At 41.2% G+C, this 21,954-nt stretch overlaps 2 protein-coding genes across 3 annotated transcripts in view; both read right to left on the bottom strand.

Annotated features, from left to right (window-relative positions):
• fgd (faciogenital dysplasia) overlaps positions 1-21,954 on the bottom strand; it is an 89,338-nt gene that overhangs the window by 22,618 nt on the left and 44,766 nt on the right. Inside the window, exons 2-4 of one of the 2 annotated variants that reach the window (XM_072682201.1) lie at positions 13,564-13,725; positions 10,157-10,337; positions 6,236-6,890 (exon numbers count right to left, since the gene is read on the bottom strand). In XM_072682201.1, the coding sequence (XP_072538302.1) occupies positions 6,236-6,890; positions 10,157-10,337; positions 13,564-13,725 (998 nt within the window). The remainder of the gene's footprint in view (positions 1-6,235; positions 6,891-10,156; positions 10,338-13,563; positions 13,726-21,954) is intronic. The other variant, XM_072682202.1, reaches the window with a different exon arrangement.
• LOC140557603 (protein bicaudal D homolog 2) overlaps positions 13,710-21,954 on the bottom strand; it is a 122,291-nt gene continuing 114,046 nt past the window's right edge. Inside the window, exon 11 of the mRNA XM_072682204.1 lies at positions 13,710-13,725. Within this exon, the coding sequence (XP_072538305.1) occupies position 13,725 (1 nt within the window). The 3' untranslated portion in view covers positions 13,710-13,724. The remainder of the gene's footprint in view (positions 13,726-21,954) is intronic.

Genomic DNA, 21,954 nt, shown 5'->3' with positions numbered 1-21,954 from the left:
ACATGTGCCACACTCCTTCAACCTCTAGTCTAAATTTTCTTCATTCTAGTTTTGTTAAAAAATAAATAAATAAATAAATAAATGCACCACACAACTTCTCCTATTGCTTCAAGGTCCAGTTCAGAGATTAGCATGTCCTTTATAGGTGCGTTCCACGGTAGACAGGGGTTAGGCATAGGCACTCTGACTGGTCTGTGGTTGTGTGACCTCATATTGCTTCCATAACAATAACAATTACAAAATGTCATCATTACAGTAGCCCTACTGTTGGTTCTGACCTTCTTGTCGATGTGCCTTGGGTGCTCAACAACCAATCAGACATTTGGACCACTGGTCTTTTTTTTCTCAGGCTACTAAGCCTTGCAGGTGTGGATACTTCCGAGCAAGTTGTCTTACCGTAATACTTTGGCCACAGATCACGGAAATGTGTTCTGTGGAGTGACAAATCACACTTCTCTATCTGACAGTCTGACTGTCAAGTTGCCAATTCAAACTATGAATAAATAAAACATTCCATGACCTAAAGGTTAGAAAAGCAGAAACAAGAACCGGAAGGTCGCTGGTTCGATCACCATGACTGGCACCCGAATGCCAGGAGAATGTTATCTGCATGACTGCCAAATGTTAAGTTTGGCAGAGGAGAGTTCATGCTATGGGGTTGTTTTTAGGGGTTGGCCTAGGCCCCTCAGTTCCAGTGAAGTCCTCAGTTCTTCATGCTTCAGCATTCCAAGACATTTTGGACAATTGCATGCTTCCAACAATGTGGGAAAAGTTTGGGGGAGAACCCTTGACTGTACCACAGTGCGCAAAGCAATGGTTGAATGATTTTGGTATGGAAGAACTTGACTGGCCCACACAGACCCCTGATCTCAACCCCACTAGACACCTTTGGGATGAATGAGAATGGAGATTGTGTGCCGGGACAGGTTATCCAACATCAGTGTCTGACCTCACAAATGCTCTTTAGGATGAGGCTCTTTAGGGCAAAACCTCCCACACTCCAAAATCTTGTAGAAAGCCTTTCCAGAAAGGAGGAAGCTGTTACAACTGCAAAAGGGAGACAACTCCATATTACTACCTATGCATTTAGAATGGGATGTCTTGTAGGAGCGTCCCACACTGGGTGCTGGATAGTTTATGTCTTTACTGCTGTGACAATGAGAGACACATACACACTCTCACACTCACATGCTTGCACAAGGCAGGGACTCACATGTCAGGAAACGGGAGGAGATATGTAACAGACTGTGTGGTTTGATATGTCTAACAATAAAACAAGATGTTTGACCACACACTCGGACACACAGTAAATGATGGTGCTTTCTGTCACTCACAGGCTCAACATGAGTTCTGCTACTCTCTCTGTATCTTTCTACCCACTGACCTCTCTGCACTCTCTGTATCTCTGTATCTCGCTCTCATGCAGCATGCAAGTTCTTGCCCACATCCTGTGTGACAACAGAGTCATTAAAAAACTATCATGTCAGCCGCCTTTCTCTCACTCCCTCACACAACACACACACACACACACACACATATAACTTCTTTTAAAAAAAAGTTATAGTTAATACAGCCTGGGAAGCCTGGAAGGGCAGGAGGGCTGCTGTTGGGATGCATCAGAAGTACATGGGTGTACTATACAGTAGCAGTACGGTTATAGGTAGCAACCATAGCTGCAACTAAATTATTTTTATCTAATTTACCAGGTAATCTATCGATTCTTTCTGTTATATAGTGTACATGTTTCTATGATAGCTAGTAGATACTAATTAGCATGGTTTCATTCGAGAAATCAGTTCAGCCAATTAGTGACTATTCAGCTGATTTACAATTTCGGGAATAATGGCACAAAACAACAAGTAAATTAAATATAAAATGTGGGCCAAAGTGTTCTATAACTTCTATTACCAAAGAATAGCCCCACCAGTTTGTACAGACATCCCTGTAGTTACTGGATAATACACCTCAGTGTGTAACAAGCTTTGGAGTGTTAAAGGGTTAAATCCATTTCTCAGTTGAAACGGTTGCCAATTCAAAACTATGAATAAATAAATGATAGATGCCATGACCTAAAGGTTAGAGAAGCAAAACCCAGAACCGGAAGGTCGCTGGTTCAATCTCAAGTGTCAGGACTTGCACCCATGGCAATGAGAAAGGCACTGAACCCCCAATTGCTTCCCAGGTGCAGAGATGCCTGCCCATTGCTCTGGGTGTATGTTCTCGCTGCTCAAATCACTAGTGTGATTATGGAGTCGGTTTGCAGATATAGTCCCACCTTTCAGCAAAATATGACTGAGCTATCAACTGTTCATTATGTTAGTCTGATTTTATCAGTGATTTAAAATAGGTTTTTGGCATTGGACCTTCAGTTTTAAGGATTTTGGTATTTTGCCATTCACAGAGACAGAAGCCTGGTCTAATATGACTGAAAATATCTGCCTGGTGGTGTTGCAAAGAGGGCCGCCGAGTGAACAGACTTGCCTATGAGGACTTAATGTGGAGACTGAATTCTGTTGCACTGCTGTCTAATCTAATCTAGTATCTGACATCACCTGCATTCTAAACCTGTGTAAAACAATCTGCTGATTCTGTTATGCCCTTACTCTGAAATTCTTCTCAGGCAAGTCACCTTCCTCATCTGGTAAACCTACAACCTACAACTGTGTGTATATATATATATATATATATATATATATATATATATATATATATATATATATATATATATATACACACACACACATACACACACGTTATATTACTCACCCATAGGTGATCTGGAAACAACCTAGTATGTGCATGTGTGTGCTATAGCGATTAGGGTGGATGACTGAAGGTGTGCATCAGGCCGTTAGGGTGTGTTTTGTGTGTGTGTGATTGTGTGTGCAGGGTGGTTCCTGTGAAGAGGACCACAAAAAAAAGAACTAAATCCTCCTCAACACACCTGGCCTATTGACACTCCCAAAGCTTCAGTCAGTCTCTCTCTCTCTCTCTCCTTTTCTAGAAATACCTCTCGCCCTTCTTCTCTTATTTTCACTCAGAGCCACACTCTCAATTTGACTTCAGCTAAATTTGGGCAGCCCTGGTCAAAATACCTGTTACTGAAGATGACCCATTTCTTAATATTTTAAGCAAGATCGCATTTTTAATGTACATTGAATTTTCATCTTTTACAGTGAATTGTTTGCAAAAAGGTCCTAGATCTGTGCTTATTTCCTTGTACGCAATGCTCTGGGTTCAGTTCCCAGTCAGGGGCAGCCATGGTCTAAAGGTTAGAGAAGCAGAAACTGGAACTTGAAGGTGGTATACAGCAGTATTTAAGGTGTGCTTAGGATGATTATCCTGTTGTAGAAGTGATCTTTCCATCGTCAGCTTTTCTGTACAGTGTTTCCACACTTTGCTAGTATTACTTTAAAGTCTGTGCCACTGGCTGCAACACAAACCCAAGGCATGACCTCTCCAACAGTAGATGCTTTTCATGAACTTTTGGTCTCTTGTCTCTAAAAATCTTGGGAGTTGACCGTATGATGCTTTGAAATTTGCATTACCTGGCCTTTCCCATTGATGACTGTGAACAAGCCATATTTTTAGCAAGTTCAACATAGACCACGTTTCTTTAATTGATCCCTTTGCTCCATAAAAAGACACTGACATCTGTGGAAGTCTGGGCGAGTTAATACAATTTTCCTCAGGTGCTCCAAGACTAGCTCAGGGTTTTTGATAATAAGGAAAACTGGTCCTAGATCACAAGGCAGCTGTGGGAAAGCGCCATTCAATAAGCCAACAGCTCCCTAGACTTTTTCACTTCTTTGTTCTTGAGTTTCTGTAAAAGCAGTCTCAAGCCTATCCCTGTACCAACCCTGTAATACAGTTCTTTGTTCTGTATTTTCACAACACTTTACGGCATTACGAATGTATCAGAAGGCTGGAACTTTCTAGAAAACACGAAGTAAAAGGAAAGGGTTGGGCAAAAAGACCAAATGGGCTAGACAGACATTAGGGGTGTAAATCTCTGCCCTCATAATAATTTAAAAAGACTGTAGCTGCGTTCCAAAGCCTAGCCTAGGCTGCAGCTGAGGTAGGGCTGCATGAGGACTCCTTTTATGTATTGGAACAGTTTAATGAGTCAGGAGTGACATCACCCCTTGTGATTCTTGCATCTTCATTTCTCCATGGAAATGAACTGTAAATATGAAAAAAAAAAAAAATGAAAAAAAAAATAATAAAATTAAACAAACCCTGTGCCAGAGGCTTCATTATCCACCACTTTCATGGTGCTGTTTTTTTCCCCTTTGCACTGTATATGCGCAGAGAACTGTGGTTAACCAAGGGCCAAGAAGAATACACTAGGCTGCATTTTTGGACTATATATAAAGGGTACTTCACTTTGGAACAGCCTTCTACGATGGTCAAAAAAAAGGTAGCCTACCTCAGCTACAGCCTAGGCTTTGGAGTGCAACTTGTGATTCTTTAGGAAACCATTGATTGAATCATTAAACCTTAAAGTTTACCACAATTCAATCTGAATTATTATAAAATATCTATTTGGAATAATCAAAATAAAAAATACTCTGAATACATAAGTGTTGCTTGAGGAACTATTGCTCAGAACAGACCATTCAATCCATGGGTAAATCATAACTATAGTGGTAGGTCTTCAGTTCAGTTTTATTAGTATCAAAACAACCCACCTCTAAACGAATATTACTTTTCTGATCCAAATGACCATTTCTCGATTACACTAGTGCTAGGGAAAAAGACCTTGAATTAATATTGCAATTAATCACGGTATACATTTTACCTTAATTACGTTTAACGAAGGATTACATAGACTGCTTGAATTGCTTCTTCATGGCAGAATGGACTAGTAACTATGCACACAGTAGTATGTTTAGGGGTAGGGGATGGTACATTAACACACATTGAGGAATGTATTAAAGCATTTAAAGAAAAAATATATAATAAATACATATAATACAAATATACATTATATAATATGATATAAAAATAGTCTAACACAATAAAGATTATGTTGAGGTTCTGAATGGTGGTTCTGATGCATGGCTCTACTTAATAGTGAACACCAACCAAAACACAGCCCCCCCCCCCACACACACACACACATACATACACACACATACATACATACATACATACACACACAATCCAGCAGATTACATGTTTTTTTCCACTGTCTTTAGGAAGTGGTGTAGGTCAGCACAGCCCAGAACAGATTGGCAAATACATACACTTACCACCACGTACTTAGAAGCCTGCCCTCCCAAACAGCCCACTCTCTTAGCACCAAGGGTTTTGTATAGTACAGAAAGAGGGTTCCCAAATATTCCCACTATAGAGAAGAACCGTATAACCAGGCAAATAACCTTATAAATATTAAAAATATGTATTTTACTTGAGCATAAATGCATCTGCTGACTTGCACTTTTACTCCACTACATTTTCATTAAGCAAAATACACCCTCTGCACCTCTTCATTACTTCATTTAGTAAATTGTAGCCTACAAAAGGCAGCCAGCTGTACACACTCATAGCCCAGCTTGTGCGCGGTGCATGGACATTTTTAGCAAAAGCATATTTTAACATGGTGTTCTTGTTGTTAACAGTTTGTAAGGCTTTTAAACTTCTTTTCCCGTACCTATGCCATTTACTTGTGTTCATACACATGTACACATAATATTTTTACTTTAGAACTTTACTCAAGTTTGAGTATCTGTGACTGTTTGCATTGGGGTTATTAGGTACTATTACCTTTAGGACACCGCAGTGCACCATGCTAACACATACCATCATGAGACACAGGGTTCTGTGTCAGCTGTGAGCTTTTTAAAACCACAACAGCGTCATTTTATGGAGGAAGTTAAGGTACGACAGAATAAACAGGAAGTCGACATAGCCCGCCTGTAGCCAATGCACAATTCAGGTTAGTCTTCTAACCCTTCATGAACGCTCATCAGTGGTTTCTAACCACAGCTGTTCTTAACTGGATATTAATGGGTGGTGAACGCTCTCAAGCTAGCTGCGAAAAACCCTAGCAACAAAAGGGATTGGGAAAGCTGACTGAAAATGATGGGCTACAGTCTGTAACTGTACACCTGCCTTTTAAAAAAGCCTTTCCTGATCATTGAAGAGCACAATTTCTATTTATTTTTACTGAGTTAAACACATTGGGGAAAATGATAACATATGTGTGTTGTGTTGGAGTGTTAAATCTTACTTTGCCTTCCAGACTTTCTGGTTCCTCACTGCTCCCTTCATCCAAGTCACTATCTTCATCCTGCGTTGAGTCCCGCTTATTTTCAGTGGTGACGCATGACACGCTCTCTGTTTCCGTGGCAATGCTGTCGTTTCTGTCCTCTTCTTCGATGGGGACCTCATTTGGAAATACCTCTCCATCTGCTCCACAAGAGGGGCTATCGATGCCGCTGTCACGATTAGGTATTTTTCCATTCGATTCAGTCACTTCGTTATCCTGCGCCCCACAAGAGCCCCCTATTAAAGCACCACCATCATGTTCTGTGTCACTATGGTTACGATCCAACTCGCTGAGGATGCGCTCCACATCGCTGTGGTTACCATCTGTGTCACTGTGGTTAATGTCCGATTCCTTGCTGTGGTCGAGCTCATCGTGGCTGCCTGTGTCGCTGGCACAGCTTATTCGTAAACAGTCTAACACAGGTAATTCAATATCCTCTGAACTCTGAGGGCGGTTAAATGCAAGTTCATCCATGGAGCAGGAATTGGGCCCTGGCTCGTCGAACTGGTGCTGCTTTGGGATTTCGGGGGCGGAGTCACCCACAGAGGTGGGTGGGGCCTCCATGCTCAGGCACAGCAACAGAGGACTCCTTGGTTGGACTCCTAGAATCGGAACCCTGAGAGGCAAAAACAAACCCACAGACAAGTCACAACACACATTTTTGTTCTTTAATTAATCAATACAAGTAGTAAAGTTTGAGTCAAAGTTACAATATTATAGAATGCTAATGCAATATGCAACGCAATATTATTGCAATCTGGAAATATGACGCAATATGGAAATAAACAAACAGCATCACATCTTCCATCTTCCTGTATTTGCAACTGATAAACACTGGGACAATAAATAAAGGCTTCAAGGACACTACCTTTGAACTTGTTTTATCTTTGAGTAGAACATACGGTATTGATCCCCAGTGGTGGGGTATGAAATGATTAATAACTACATATTAGGCTTGTTGAAATATTTGAAATATTAATAACTTTAAGGTTTTTTAATATAATTGACATATTTCAATACTTTATTAAGCTACAATATTTGCTAAAGAATTTAATAAATGTAAAGTTTACTAAAAATGATGCGCTTTCCTTAGCATAAACACTACTCTGACAAGCTGTGGTGTTCAAGTGATTAGCATTAGCATTATCTCATCTGGGCAACATGCTCATCTGTGTGCTTCTACATTTTCCCTTGGAATACTGAATGCTTAGAGCGTTTTCACACTTGCTCAACAAGTGCAGTACGTTTGGTCAAGGGTGAAATGCCAGAGTGCGTTTCAGAGTACTGATCTCTGGTCCCTCTGAAATCTGTGGTCTGGGGGTTTGCTTCGCTGGAGAAATCTTCGGCACGCTTGGAAGCCATCTAGCACCAGCGTCGCACATGGGGTTCCCTGATTGGCTTATTTTGTCACGTGACTGCTTCTAATCACCGCCAACATGGACAAATACCCTCTGTGATGAGAATGGCTTCTTGTTCACAGGTGTAATGCCACGATTCCAGAAAGCCCTGTTGTGCCCACGAGTCCACATGAGTGTTTGCATCCAAGCAAATTCAATAGCGAAATTCAATAAACAGACGGACCAAAGTCCTACCATTTTGCTAAATCCATGTTTTGAATGGAATTCTACTGTGTAAAACGCCCTTAAGTCTAAACAAACAATAACTAAGAGAGGTGGGACCTTTTTTTATTTTGTAGTAAATTATACCACACTATATTGTATTATGAGTTTCATGAGTAGCGTGCTGATGTATTAGCATGCTACTAATGTTTATAGAGCAATGGGTCAATATATAGCATGGCTTTTGCTTCAGATATTGTACTTTTAGATTGTTATAGGCAGATAGACAGATAAACAGAGAGAGAGAGAGAGAGAGAGAGCGAGAGAGAGAGTATAGAATAGAAATTAAAAGTGAGAAGACTGCGTTTGACCTTATTCCTCATATTGCAACCACAAGACCAATATTTTCCAAGGACAAGGAACATACATCTGCAAACACAGCAATACCAACCATAATAGAAACCTAAACACAAACCCAAATACTGTTACATTATGTTCAATTCTCTTGTGTTTAGTGCTATACACTAAAGACAATTGGGTTTGAGATGTTAAGCTTATAATATGCCACCTTTTGTTGAAATCTACCCATTTTCCAAGTGAGCAAAAATACTAGAACATGTGACTGTTGGTGTTTCTTGCTGCCCAAGTGTGCTCTGTTAGATTGCTTCTTTAAATGGTTAATAACTACTGTAAGAAGAAATTGCTACTATTGGTTTAATCTTTGAGTTTCACTTGTGAAGACCACAGAATGAGGTGAACTGGGGCCATTGCAATCCACCGTTTGAAGACAATCTCAAGAGCAGGGGACATAACACAAGATCCAAACCTCATCTGCTGTAAGAATCGGAAAGCCCGATTGGAATTGGCAAAGAAATACAGAGGATAAGCCACTAACGTTCTGAAACAAACTATGGACTGATGAGACCAAGACTAACCTCCACCAAAGTGTTCTGATATGCTAAAGGTATGGTCTGTTCAAGCATGCATGGTGGAGGTAGTGTCTATAGCTCGGGTTTGCATGGTGCCTCTGGAATGGGCTCACTAATCTGTACTGATGACGTAACTTAAGATGTTAGCAACAGGTTACAGCGTTCTACTATCTAGTCTACAAATCCACAGAGAAATGCAAACAATCTAAAGTTCATCATCACCTTCATCATGCAGCAAGACATTGATTCAAAATGCAAAGTCAAGAAAAAGTGGACAATTTGAGACTGTCAGTCATTACATCTTAACGCAACTGAGCTCACATTTAACATTCTAAAGAACAGACTAAAGGGACCCCCCCCCCCCCCACCACAAAACAGACAACTGTGGCAAAGATTGAAAAAGCATCAGAAAAGAAGAAGGCAGGGGTCGAAGGCTTGATTCAGTCATCACAAGGGATTGCAAGGTATATGCAACCAATATTAAGATTTATTTACTTACTTGTTCAAAGTTCATCTAGATAAAATCATCAGCAAACAAAAGCTGAGTTCTGATCTACTGTCTCATGTTTATATGTTTATCACGAACAGACAAATTGGTATTGCCGTAAATATAGTGTAATGTATGTTAATGCACATTTAAAATATTGGTGTGCTGGTATAGACACAGGGCTGGGTAATATATATGTTCTATACCAGCACAATCATATTGGTGTCATAATACTGGGCAAATTTCTTCTCAATATGCACTACTGCAGTTTTCATTAAGATTCTGATCGTCACCAATGTTTTCTTATTTGGGATTTGTTGAATTTACGAACAATTACAGACAACTGGATCCATCATTAGAAGAGCAGAGCTCTGAACAATTCTGTTCATCATGAATCTGACGTAGACCTTTTGCTAGGACCTTTTGCTTTCCTCCAGTTTAAAATAATTCTTTGGATAATGTTGGTGAATGAGGCCCATTGCTTTTTAGTGGTACCAAAAGGTAAAAGTGCATATTCTGTAACGGTGCAATGCTGCAATTCCCTTTGCTATCATTTTACGAGAAGCAAAACAGTCCTGTCAAAACTAGCTATGAAAGGTGTGTGTTAATGTAAGACATTAGCATAGAGAAGCAGTAGTCGGGAAGACTGCCTTCACTGACTATTAATGCAAGCTTTGAATACAGAAATCTCTATAATAATATGACTTTTACTGAGCTGTAAGAACTGTTACAGGAAACAGCACACACTGACCAAGATTTTCTAAATGTATAGGTGTGAGAAAAAAGAAAGTCTGGAATTGCAAGCAGTTCTGTGCAGTTACATATTACCTGATGCTGTGGGTCCACTTGTAAAACAAATAGGATCTTTACCAAACTGTGGAAAGTGTGTGCAAGATTTTCCCCTTACCTTGCGTTCTCAAACTTCTCGATGAGCAGACACACACTCCTGGCCGACTGTTTGTTCTGCTCGGGGGCAAGAAATTTGGGCTTGGGCGGAGGGGTAGGGAGAGGGCGACACGGCGCCGGAGGGATCTGCACTGGCTGCTTGTCCTGCCCCAAAGCTAGCAGGTGCGCAGGCTTAGGGGGCACTGAGAGAAGACAGAGAGAAGAGAGAGACAGGTGGATAAAGAAAGAAAAGGAGTCAGGGAAGAGTCATCGCCACGTCGCTGGTGCACTTTGAGTTCTACCGCTTGCATCCAAGTGACGAAGCCTCCATTTCGCTACTACCGAATCCACTGATGCAAGGTCAAACGGCAAAAAAGGCAAAAACAGAGAAGCCGACTTATACAGAAGACAGAAGGGTGCAGACTTGGCTGTGTAAGCGACTGAAGGCTTCCTGCTTTACGAACAGGAAGCAGAAATCATTCAGGCTGTGGTTGCACAATATACACACATACACACACACACACACACACACATAAACCAAGTTGCACAGATAGACTTTAAAACACTATATTTCTTTGCTCTAATTAAGAACATGTGAATTTCAGCACATTTTGTGTTGTACGTGTCTGATATAGGGCGTGTAACTGAGGATATGGTGGCATGTTACTGGCAGAGGGTGGCCATCACAATCATACTTAGCGCTAATATGAGAAATGACACTGCGGATGCAGATATGTGCGGGCTGTCTCGCTGAGCTGAGCTCTTCCCACTTCCTTCCCCCTGCTCTCTCTCACACTTAAAAGAGTGACTACAGAAAATAACCAGCATTAGTCAACAAACACACACACACACATACACACACAAATGATAAGAACTGATATGCATAGACATGAGAGATGCCAGGAAGTGCTTTTTTTTTTTTTTTCTATGTACCGTATTTAGAAGGGACACAAGCAAACGCGCTCTCAATGGACCCACTTTGGGGTGTAAGCACCATCGTCAACTACTGCACCTCAGCAGCACCTCCTGGTAGTGGCTGGTTTGAAAAATGATCACTAATAGCCAGGGTCTCTCCTGGTGCCTCTGAAACGCATGTTTAGGGTCACTAAATGGACTAAAGGATGTTAGGAGTCTAGGATTACAGCGGGCCAGCTGTGGAATTAAGCAAGCAAATGTGTCTAAGGCTGTGTTTTCAGCTAACCCTAACCCCAAACCCTTAATCCCAATTCTGTCTAGCCCTCGCTGAAAATATTTCACAGTTCTGTCTAACTTTAAAGCCCCTGTCTACTCATTTTCATGATGAGATTTAAATTATTTTTTTTTTACTTTCCGTAGGATTTAAATTGGGTAGGACTAAATTTGGCCCATCTGATGTCAGAGCTACCAATACGTTGACGTCACCTATCGCCACTCCACTAAAATACAATTCCACTAGTTCAGCGAACCTGCTTCCCTCAACACACAGTGCATCCCTAAAACAAAGCAACACCTGTGTTAATCAATGTAACTTTTCCGGTCATACACTTGGTAGTCTAATCTTGTTACTCGCTAAAACAGTGTGAAAAGGCTCCGTTTTGTCAGCCGTGCTTCTCATCACATAACCTCAGTATACAGTTTCAGCCTTTAAATTCAGAATGCTGTGATTTATGTGAACAATCATAATAACAATAACAACATAACATAACAATAATAAAAAATAACATAACAAAACAAGCTTCATCATGGAATTATCCATCGCACCTTCAATCACACTTTTTTCCTGTATTTGTGCCACAATCTTCTCCAGAGTAGTGATTTCCATTTCCTCCCACTAGCTAGCTACCTTTTATAATGTCATTGGACAGCTTAAAGATGCATTTACACTTTCTAAGAAACATACTTCTGTCAATAGTGCTTTCAACAGGTCCATGATCTGGTCCCAAAAAAAAGGTCTCCCATCAACATCTAGGCTAGGACGTAATGCTACCAGCGCTAGGAGAGTGAATGCTAATGAATGCTAGGGAATGCTCAGAGACTAAGGCACCACCATGTCTTTTCAAACTACAGCTAATGCAAAATCACTGAACAGCTGAAAGCACATGGAAGAGAACATGATGGTACATCAGCTAAGAATTATGCTCTCTTCCTCAAGTCTTCATTATACTAGATTCCCCCTTCATCAAGAAATATGTATAACAAGACTATTCAGACAATGGTTAGCAATGCAGTGGCCAAAACATGATCAGACACTATATGAGAAGAATGTATGGTATGCTCTTAGTTCAGCTAGAACAACAAGCATGTCCCTGACTACACAGTATTTTTAGTCTTCATTCATTTGTTCAAGAAGTTAGAGAACATAAAATGCACACATACTTTTAAAAAGGAAGCATCTCTCTTTGCTCAAAAACTGCTTAAGCCAACATGCAAAGGTTAAAACACAATGCCTTCAGTCCTTCTTTTGCCTTGGAATTCTTGCCAGCTACTTCAAGCAGCTTTAGTTCTGTTTAGCTCTTTGGCATTTTTGTGGCTTGTCAAGCATGAACCTCTCCTTTCAAGGCCTTGTGCTTTAGCTTCCCTTCACAGACTTCTACTTCTATTTAGAGCACAATATATTTCTCATTCAATGATGAAGGTCAGTCAGTGCTGATGCACTATCACCACCATTAAGGTTGATTCATGTCTGTGATGTGATTTAATACTTAACAGGATTTTACATCTTGAGTCTGAGTAGATATCCATTCTTGGAAATGATCCTCATTTGAGTGGTCCTTGGATGAGGCTACAGAACTAGCCTTTTTAGAATGACGTGCCTTTACTTCCTTATTGGACAGCGGATCAATTAGCTGATTAATTATCAGAGGCGGTTTGTGGAGGGCCTGGTCACCACAAAAAATGACAGCAAGGAGCCTGTGAGCGAGTCCTCAATGAATGCGGTGGGCAGTGATTGCTGCAACGCCCCCGGGGAACAGGGAGGGTGAAGGGCCTTGCTTAAGGGCCCAACAGTGGCAGTTTGCCGAGCCCGGGGATTGAACCCACAATCCAGTCATCAACTACCCCTGTTCTTAGCCAAACGGCTAAAAACTCAAAAGCTAAAATAGTGTCTTACCACTTGTCCAGGATCATACATTAATTTTGGAAAGTAGAATAATGTGTTTCACCACAAAAGTAAAGAAAACATATCTGTATGTTTACATTTTTCTACAGCAGATGGGTTTTGGGCAACAGAGGCCCTAGCATCACTGCTACTGAATGTTGACTGGTTGGTGAGCTACAGCCCAGTACACCACAACAGCTTTGTTTGGTGTTAATTATAGCCAGCAGTTAACTATGATAAACTATGAATTTGCTCAACTGCTCCATATTATCCCATTCATTTTGGACTTGGCTTGGGAGTGCCCTCTAACGTCTGACCAACCCTGTACACATTCTCAAGTCCTCTGGTATTACCTTGAGGTTTCTGTGAAGTGGACTTCCTGGGTGCAGCTACAGGCTGTGGGCGGGGCTTCTCTACTGTGTGGGTGTGACATGTTCTAGGAGGAGGAGGAGTTTTCTTTGTCAGCACCAGATCCACTGATCCACAGGAATACTGCAGGACCGAGGGGGAGAGGTCTAGAGAGAGAGAGACAAAACAAAAGAAATGAGACCCAACAAACTCACTCACAGACCAAGTTGTTCTCTCTCTCTCTTTCCGAACACCTGAAATAGGAGGAGGAGGTCGACCTTCACCAGGACACCCATTTACCCAAAATGCCTCTCTGCGAGGGAAAGTGAGATTGCACCTATTGATTGGTCGATCAATACATGCTTTCCAGAGATGCAGAAACAGTGCCTCTCAAATGAACTCCCAGTTCTCCATCTGTAGCCCAAGCATCAGCCTGGTTTAATACTATGGGCCTCTTCTGCTCTATCGAAATCTATTCTCAAAAACATTTATTCAAACCACCATCTGCTGTGTCTCAGAGGAGTTCGTCATATGAAAACGTTAGCTCCATCTTCTCAGCTTTTTCTTTGACACTATTTGAAAATCATGGCTGATCTTTACATTGTGTGAGAATTCTGATGAACACAGCAAAATAAATGAACCCTAACACACACTTCAATTCAAAAAGGGGCTGTTAATGAGCTGATCAATTCAGTGCTTACTTAAGTCTTCACAGTACTGTAGACCACCTCAGACATTAAACCCCCCACTATGTACCTACGCTAGATCCACACATACTAGCACAATGCATATTTAACATTAAGCCATCAGCCAACATTCCAATATAAAACATCTTACTTACTGATGTACCTTATTGTCACATGACTAGACTCGGACCCGTGTCTAATCTAGTCATACTCAATTTTAGCCAAAATAAAAAATAAAAATGAAAAACTAAACACAACTCATTACAGTCCACAAACTTGAATGTAGTTAGTAAATAAAACCTTTACTTCCATACCTTATAGTGTTATAGCATAGTGTTGGGTGAAAAAGGTCATGTGACTAACTGAATTAAAATTCTGAATGTGGGGCATTATGGGTTTTGTAGTGAATTTACTGTTGTTGTCTTTGCAACAGCAGTCCTCCATCTGTACCATTATAAAGGCTCCACCATGTCAGAGCACTCTGTAGCTCTATAATTACAGACTGTAGACCATCTGTTTCTCTGCCTACTTTGTTAGCCTCTGTTCTTCAATGCTCATGTTTGGGTAGCGGGTCATTCTCAGCACTGCGGTGTCACTGACATTGAGGTGGTGTGTTAGCAGTGTGTGTTGCGCTGGTACGAGCTGGTGTTGCTGGAGTGTTTATACCCCTTTAAACGGTCACTGCTGCTCCTGTGGGGTCCTGAGCATTGATTGTATGTAGATAAACAGATGCACTACAGTCTGTAACCATAGAACTACAAAGTGGGAAGTGGAGCTGCTCAAATGAACTATGAGTGTAGAAACAAGGAGGTGGTGTTAATGTTATGGCTGATCAGAGTAGGCAGTCTTATCATACTCGAATTACATTCTCACGCAGCTCAGAGTGGCGTCAGGTTCACTACAGCTTCAAATAATGAGGTTTTCATTATAGGAATACCTTCAGTCTACATATAGCGATGTTTGTAAATGGGTTAATCACATTGGCTTTCATGTTGTTTAAATAGCAAGTGTGCTACTTAGCATAATCGCTAATCTGGCATAAGTTTTTACTGTAAGTGGCACTTCAGTTCGGTGCAGTTCACACTGAAGCGGTTTTAAGTACTGCAATGCCTGCAGCTAATAAGACTAAGCGGAAGGTCTCTACTAAACTATTAAGGACTAACTTAGGGACTAGCACCCCAGGGACTCGAGACGAGACTCAGACTCGCACAAACCAACTTGTAAACATCTCTGGCACGATAACACTGCACATGACATACATCTCACCAAGTTGTTGCAAGGGCACTGACACTTCAACAGTGTAACTTGTCAAGACAGATCGTGAGAAAATTGTCTGACAAGTGAGCCAAAAGAAAAGAACCAAAATACATCTGCTTTAACTCAAGAAAAGCTTGTTAACGAGCTGATTAGTTGGGTCGTGTGTTTCACAAAATGTCCAAAAGAGGGGTACATCTGGACCAGGGCTGGGAACTACTGTGCTCATGCAAGCGGAGTGTATGCTAAAGGAGTTTTCGTATGAAGCTAAAACCTGGGAAACCACTGCTGCAAAAATCAGGCCAGCATTTTCACTAGCAGAGCCCATCAACAAAAGGCATGTAAAATAGGGTGTGGGGATCCTGAGTGGCACAACCATCTAAGCACTGGCATTATCAACGGCATGACAGCCTTTATCCTCCCAGTGATGAGGAGACCAAGCTAGCGTGTTATTAAGGTGCTGTGGCATAAAAGGACATCTATTATGCTTCATGTAGCAGTGCTGGGAGAGGCCGGCGGCCGATGCTGTAGCGATGCTGAGCAAGGACATGGTAGCAGTGCTGGGCGAGGCCGCAGCCTGAGGCGATGCTGGGCTAGGCCGGTGGTCAGCAATGTACTGATGCTGGACGAGGCCTGTGTGGTAGCAATGTTGTCATGGTAGCAATGCTGCAGTAGTGGCAATTCTTTCCTTTAAAATAATATTTTAAGCAAGGAGACATAACTTTAGCTGGCCTAAGATTACATCTTCTCTCAGCAGCTCATATACTTGTTAGCTTTGTGGCTAAATGTCCTAAGACCATCATTATAAGAAAATGTGTTCTAGGCAAACAAGAGGAAGTCCCTGTGTACGTTTTAATTAAGTCCCTAAGTCAGTCAGTCACTCAGCCAGTCAGTCAGTCAGTCAGTACACAGAATTGCCTTCAGTCCAAGTGTATCAATTGCATAACTGCTTATGGTTTCCCATTTATTGCAAGCTTGTAAAGCATACGTCTTAGCTTAAGCAGTCCCTTAAACAAGTATTCAGAGTGGAATCTAAGTGGAAACAATGAGAGCAATCAGACATGATCACATTTCAGTCTACTCAATATTGTGAAGATACAGGGTTTTCAGTATGCAGTGGTCAGTACCTACCTACCAATAGTGGCCTAAGGAAGGACAACCAGTGAACTGGTGACAGGGTCATGGGCAGCCATAAGCTCACTGATGTGCTTAGGAGGCAAAGGCTAGTCTGTCTGGTTCGATCCCACAGAAGACCTTCTGTAGCCCAGGCAATGGCTGTGTGATCTGATGAGAACCAGTGATCCAGGTAGGTGGTTCCATTGTTATGGCGGATATGTATATATCTTTGCAAATCTTATCTTCATTTTCTGACACAAATATGCACACATACAGTACAAAAAAAATCAAGCAGTGAGAGACTGGGATCAGCCTTTGCTGATAGCACTAGTAGTTTTGATAATCAGATGTAAAGTTTGCCTTGCTTGTCCCTAATGCCCTGTATCATCCAATGGGTGTATGCACTGTCTGTTTCCTAAGGGCTTACAACCAACAGTGCATCTTTGCAGCATTATCCCACAAAAATACTACTCCCTTCCTCCACTCCACACACACACACACACACACACACACACACACACACACACACACACACACACAGTCGTCATCTGTCCTGGATTTCCACAGTGCTCTAGGCCAGTGTGGAATCAGCTTCCCTGCTTTTCCCTTTAATGAGTCCCGTTTTGCTTCCCGCCCCATCAGCCCTCCCAAACTGCCTCTGAATTCCCACCAGCACCTCCACAGCTTTGGCACTGGAAAATTCTCCCATTTTCCAGAACCTCATTCCAAATGCAAAGACAAATCCCAGAGGAGAAGGTGAAGTATCCTAGATCAGTTCCGCCTCTGGGCAAATTCGGGGTAAATGGAGGGGAGAAAGAGAAAGAGATGGGCTGCTGCATTCAAAAGTGGAGTAAATTTTATGCAAAGTCTTTGGGCTTTATCTGGGACAAGACCTATTTCACATCAGCTGAGCTGGATTTTTTTTTTTGAGCATAAAACCGGTCCAACTCTATGCAAATGCAATATAAACAAAGGTTTATGGAGGTTGTGCTACTTTTTTAAAAAGGCAATATAGCTCTAAATGTTCAGTTTCGATAGCATTACTCACTGATATACAAGACAGTTCAGAATCACTGGTCACTTGTCACTTGTCTTTTTTTCATAACATCAAATATTAATATATAATAAACAACACACCAACATGAAATTATAACATGTATTTAACGAATGTATGCTTTTAGAATATTCATTTGTGTAGTGTTAGGCCTTGAGGTTTGCTCACCATTAACAAAGCTTGAGGCATTCTGGATATTAATTAAGAAATTAATTTGTGATGTTTTACAGCTTAATCAGTAATTTTAGAATTATTTACATCCCTGTTCATTATTGTGGATTTGAAACTTGACTTGAAAGTCTATTACAACTGTCTATAGGTCTATAAATAACAAAAAAGTGCAAAATAAACAAACAATAGAATTAATCCAGTCTTTCTATCCTCATATTCACATTTTTATTAGTGCACCAGGGATGAACATGTAAAGTAAGACTTTTTGGGCATTGTACAGCCCAACCTGTATCTCCATTCGAATGTCAATCCAAATCCTCTGAAATAGCCATAAAAAAAACAGGCATTCCAAGCTCAATAATCACCTTAACGGACATTCTAATGACATTCTAATTCTGTCACCATGCCAAAGCTGCACCCTAGCACCGCCTTAATTAACACAACAACTGTTCATTATGTTCAAATGTTCATCTGCTTTCACCCCTTTCACCAATGCTAGCTATATGAGAAGAACGTCGTCTTCTGTCTAATCTCTTTGGCAGTCTAATCAGACGTTGACACCACAAAAAGGACGTGAGGCTGAGCTTGTTTTGCTTTTGAAGCACTGACAGACTGCAAGATTACTGTTTACCTCTTTGTGACCTTGACATTTCTCCTCAGTGTGTAGTGACCGCTGAACTGTATTTTTTCATTTCATAAAAAAAAATATTCATTTGAGAGTCGTTGTGGACATAAACGAGACATCTGGCCAGTTTCAAAATGATTAAGACACTCTACTCAAGCATGAGAACATATCTTCATATTCAAGCCAATCTGACTTAAACTGGTGCCTAGTTTGGCTTAAACCATTTTTCACTAATCAATACCAAGAAGAACACTGGTGAAAAAAAAAGAGTTGTGTAAACACAGTGTAAACAAATCACACAAAGTAAATAGGCTTTTGTCTCGCAAGGACAGTGATTTGAAGTCAGTGCTGACCGACCACTTACAGTAACTTACACTTACAGTTACATGTGAAAATAAAGAATGTCAGTCTGAAAAGAAATAGCTGATAATGCTGATCTTGGGGCCAACAGTACCAAGAAATGACTGTCCAGCTTAAAAACAACTAAATACCACTTTGACACTTGAATAAAACAATGATCCAACACGCTCAACCAACGCAAATTTACACCTGTAGTAAAATTACCATAGAAATATATTGGGTCAACTTACCTCTTTTTGGTCAAACGATCATACAGATCAGTAATGAAAAAAGAGAATGAAGAAGAAAGAATGGAGGACGGCAATAAGAATAAAAGACCAAGTAAAAAAGAGAAAGAACAGGGTTTCTCACCATGAAGCAGTCCCTTAATTTCTATTTTTGTCTCCTGTGTTTTCTTGCCTATTTCTAGACCAGGTCAATTAGCCTGTAGGTCCCCATCCAAACGCGTCAGTGACTGAGCCTGTGCTCGCGTGCTCGTGTGCTCGTGTGCGCGAGCAACAGCAAGCAGCTGCACTTCCAGTTCCCTCCCTCCACAACCTGCTGTTTCTGCAGAATACACACACACACACACACACGCATGCACGCAGGCACACACACCGATACACACACACCCCTGTTGCCAGGTGAGTGCAAAAAAAACACCTGTGTTGTGGGACTGCACCTGCTGTCCTAAGCAGTCAAGAACTGCACCTGCCAAACCTGCTCTACACACTGCAGATGTGTGTTTGCGTCTGCGTGACGGGGAGGTGAACAGAAAACACTTAGCCTGCAAGTGAGTGAAGACCGGATCAGGAAGAAAAAAAAATGTAAAACCAAAGGAAAATCAATGATAATCACATTTCTCAGAAGTAAATACACTCTAATCCAATTAGGAATGTACGCCAATCCAAAAAAAAAAAAAAAAAAAAAGGTCTCTTAAGCAATAAATTGACTGTTACTGTAACAAATGTAATTCTGTGGTCAAATTTGCTTGTGTCAAATCGCTAGCTTGTGACTAACCACAGGCTAAATTTGTCCTAGGAAACCTGAACACTCCCTTAAAGCGTCACTGCACCAAACGGTTTCACAGCGTCTACTTCATTCAATGGCTAAAATGTGAACAACATCCTGAGCCTTTACAGGCCTGAGCCTTTAAAAAAGCACCAACATAGTCATTATCAAATCAAATTTATTTATATAGTGCTTTTTACAACTGCTGTTGTCACAAAGCAGCTTTACACAATCAGTAATTAGTAAAAGACATGAAATTAACAACATAAAAAGACGAGAAAACCCAATACCCCCAGAGACCAAGCCAACGGCGACAGTGGCAAGGAAAACCTCCCTCAGAGCTGGAGGAAGAAACCTTGGGAGGAACCAAGACTCACAAGGGGGACCCGACCCATCCTCCTCTGGTCAGAACTACGTATAGATTATTGACAAATAATCAAACCAAAGACTTCACCCAAGTCAGTAGACTTGTACAGTACAACGGATTTGCCCATGCAGCATAAATCAGCTTAGAAAACTGGGGTCAGTGATTCTATGGCAACCAGACCTTATCTTAACAGGATGCGGGAACTGATCCCACAACCCCGTAATGAAACAGGTGACCACTTTTATACGAATGAGAGGTCTCAAGACGCACAACACAGCGGGATAAAGTCCCGCCTTTCAACAAAAAGAGTCATTTATATATGAAAGCTCTAGCGGACGTTCTACCAGTAGACTCTAAGTAATGCAGCGCCATCATGCTTAGGCCAATCACCAGCCTCCACCTGTGTGAAAAGACCACTAATCACACGTTTTTTTGCTGCTTTCAAAAGTGACGTCACATCTCTCCCTCCTTCTTCCCCACCACCACCAGTTTGGTCTAGACAGCTGCCTGGGGGTAAGCTCTTCACCCTGCCTCCAAGTTCGTCAGGATCTGCAAGCGTCCCTAAGGTGCAAGACCTGGGCTGATGACTAGGCCTACGCCAAAGGCAATCAACAGTTTTAACTTGCTAACATTGTTCCCATCTCGTTAAGTGTCAAGATTTAATTTACTGCCCTCATGCCTCCAGAGTCTTCTGATAGAAATGAGGAGGCCGGCCACTGGTTGAAATATAAATGGGAGGTCTCATAATGCTCGACATTTTGTTTGTTCACAGATAATCAGATTGCTGGTTTGTGATTATTTTCAGAGACTTTATAAATCACTGTCACTGGTTGAAATACAAATGGGAGGTCTTGTAACTCTCAATATGGCATCTGTTCATGTATATAGTCCTGCCTTTTAACAAAGAGATTGCTTGAGATTGTCTGGACCATCTAGAACATCTGAGTCTGAATCTGAATCAGCAAACATTTAACTACTAAGCGAAGAAAGAAAGCCTAAGATCATAAGATTTGATAGAACAATTAGCATCCCTACTTTCATTAAATTCTACAGATGTCATCATCAAGAGATACTTGGGGGTGATGGGCACAGCCACCCCAGATTTCAGGATTGTGTAACTGTGCTATGGGCTTTGGACCTGTGTGTGCTTATTTTGGGGTATTTTAATTCAACGATTCCATTTTTTATTAATATTATTTTTCAAACCCTGCTGAACAGCTGCACTGTTTACCATTTATGAAGTTAACACTGCATTGCTAACACAGTGAGCCAAATCACTCCTTTTGCCAACTATTGGCCAATGCTCAGAGAGTAAGCAGGGTGTGTATCAGCAATTTGCTGTGTCATGTTGACTACTGTCTAATCTGGTCACAGAACATTATGCTTTGGCATGCAGTATTCAATGGCATATCTTTTTTCATGTGGTCACTGTGTATGTCACTTATATGGTGCTTAACATTTCAGTACCCAACTCAAAGCACTTGTCTGTATGTCTGTCACTATCCATCCAATCTAGTGACTAATTCTGGCATATCTGACCAGTTCACAAAGAGGTCATTAGTACATGAGCAGAGCCAGATGTACTAAATTATGGAAAGCAGCAAACAGACTGGGCCTTGTGATTGGTACTTGCCCAAGCAATTACCTAAAAACGATCAAAGCTACTGGTAGTTTTGTAACGCAACCCTCTAACAGGTAATGTTTAAGCCTGAATCATCCTTGTATTACCAAGCCAAGACATGAGAAATGGAACAATTAAGTCTGAGTGGAAAC

This window comes from Salminus brasiliensis, chromosome 6, assembly GCF_030463535.1.
Source record: "Salminus brasiliensis chromosome 6, fSalBra1.hap2, whole genome shotgun sequence".
Taxonomy (NCBI): Eukaryota; Metazoa; Chordata; class Actinopteri; order Characiformes; family Bryconidae; genus Salminus; species Salminus brasiliensis.
This window is presented reverse-complemented; position numbering and strand designations above follow the sequence as displayed.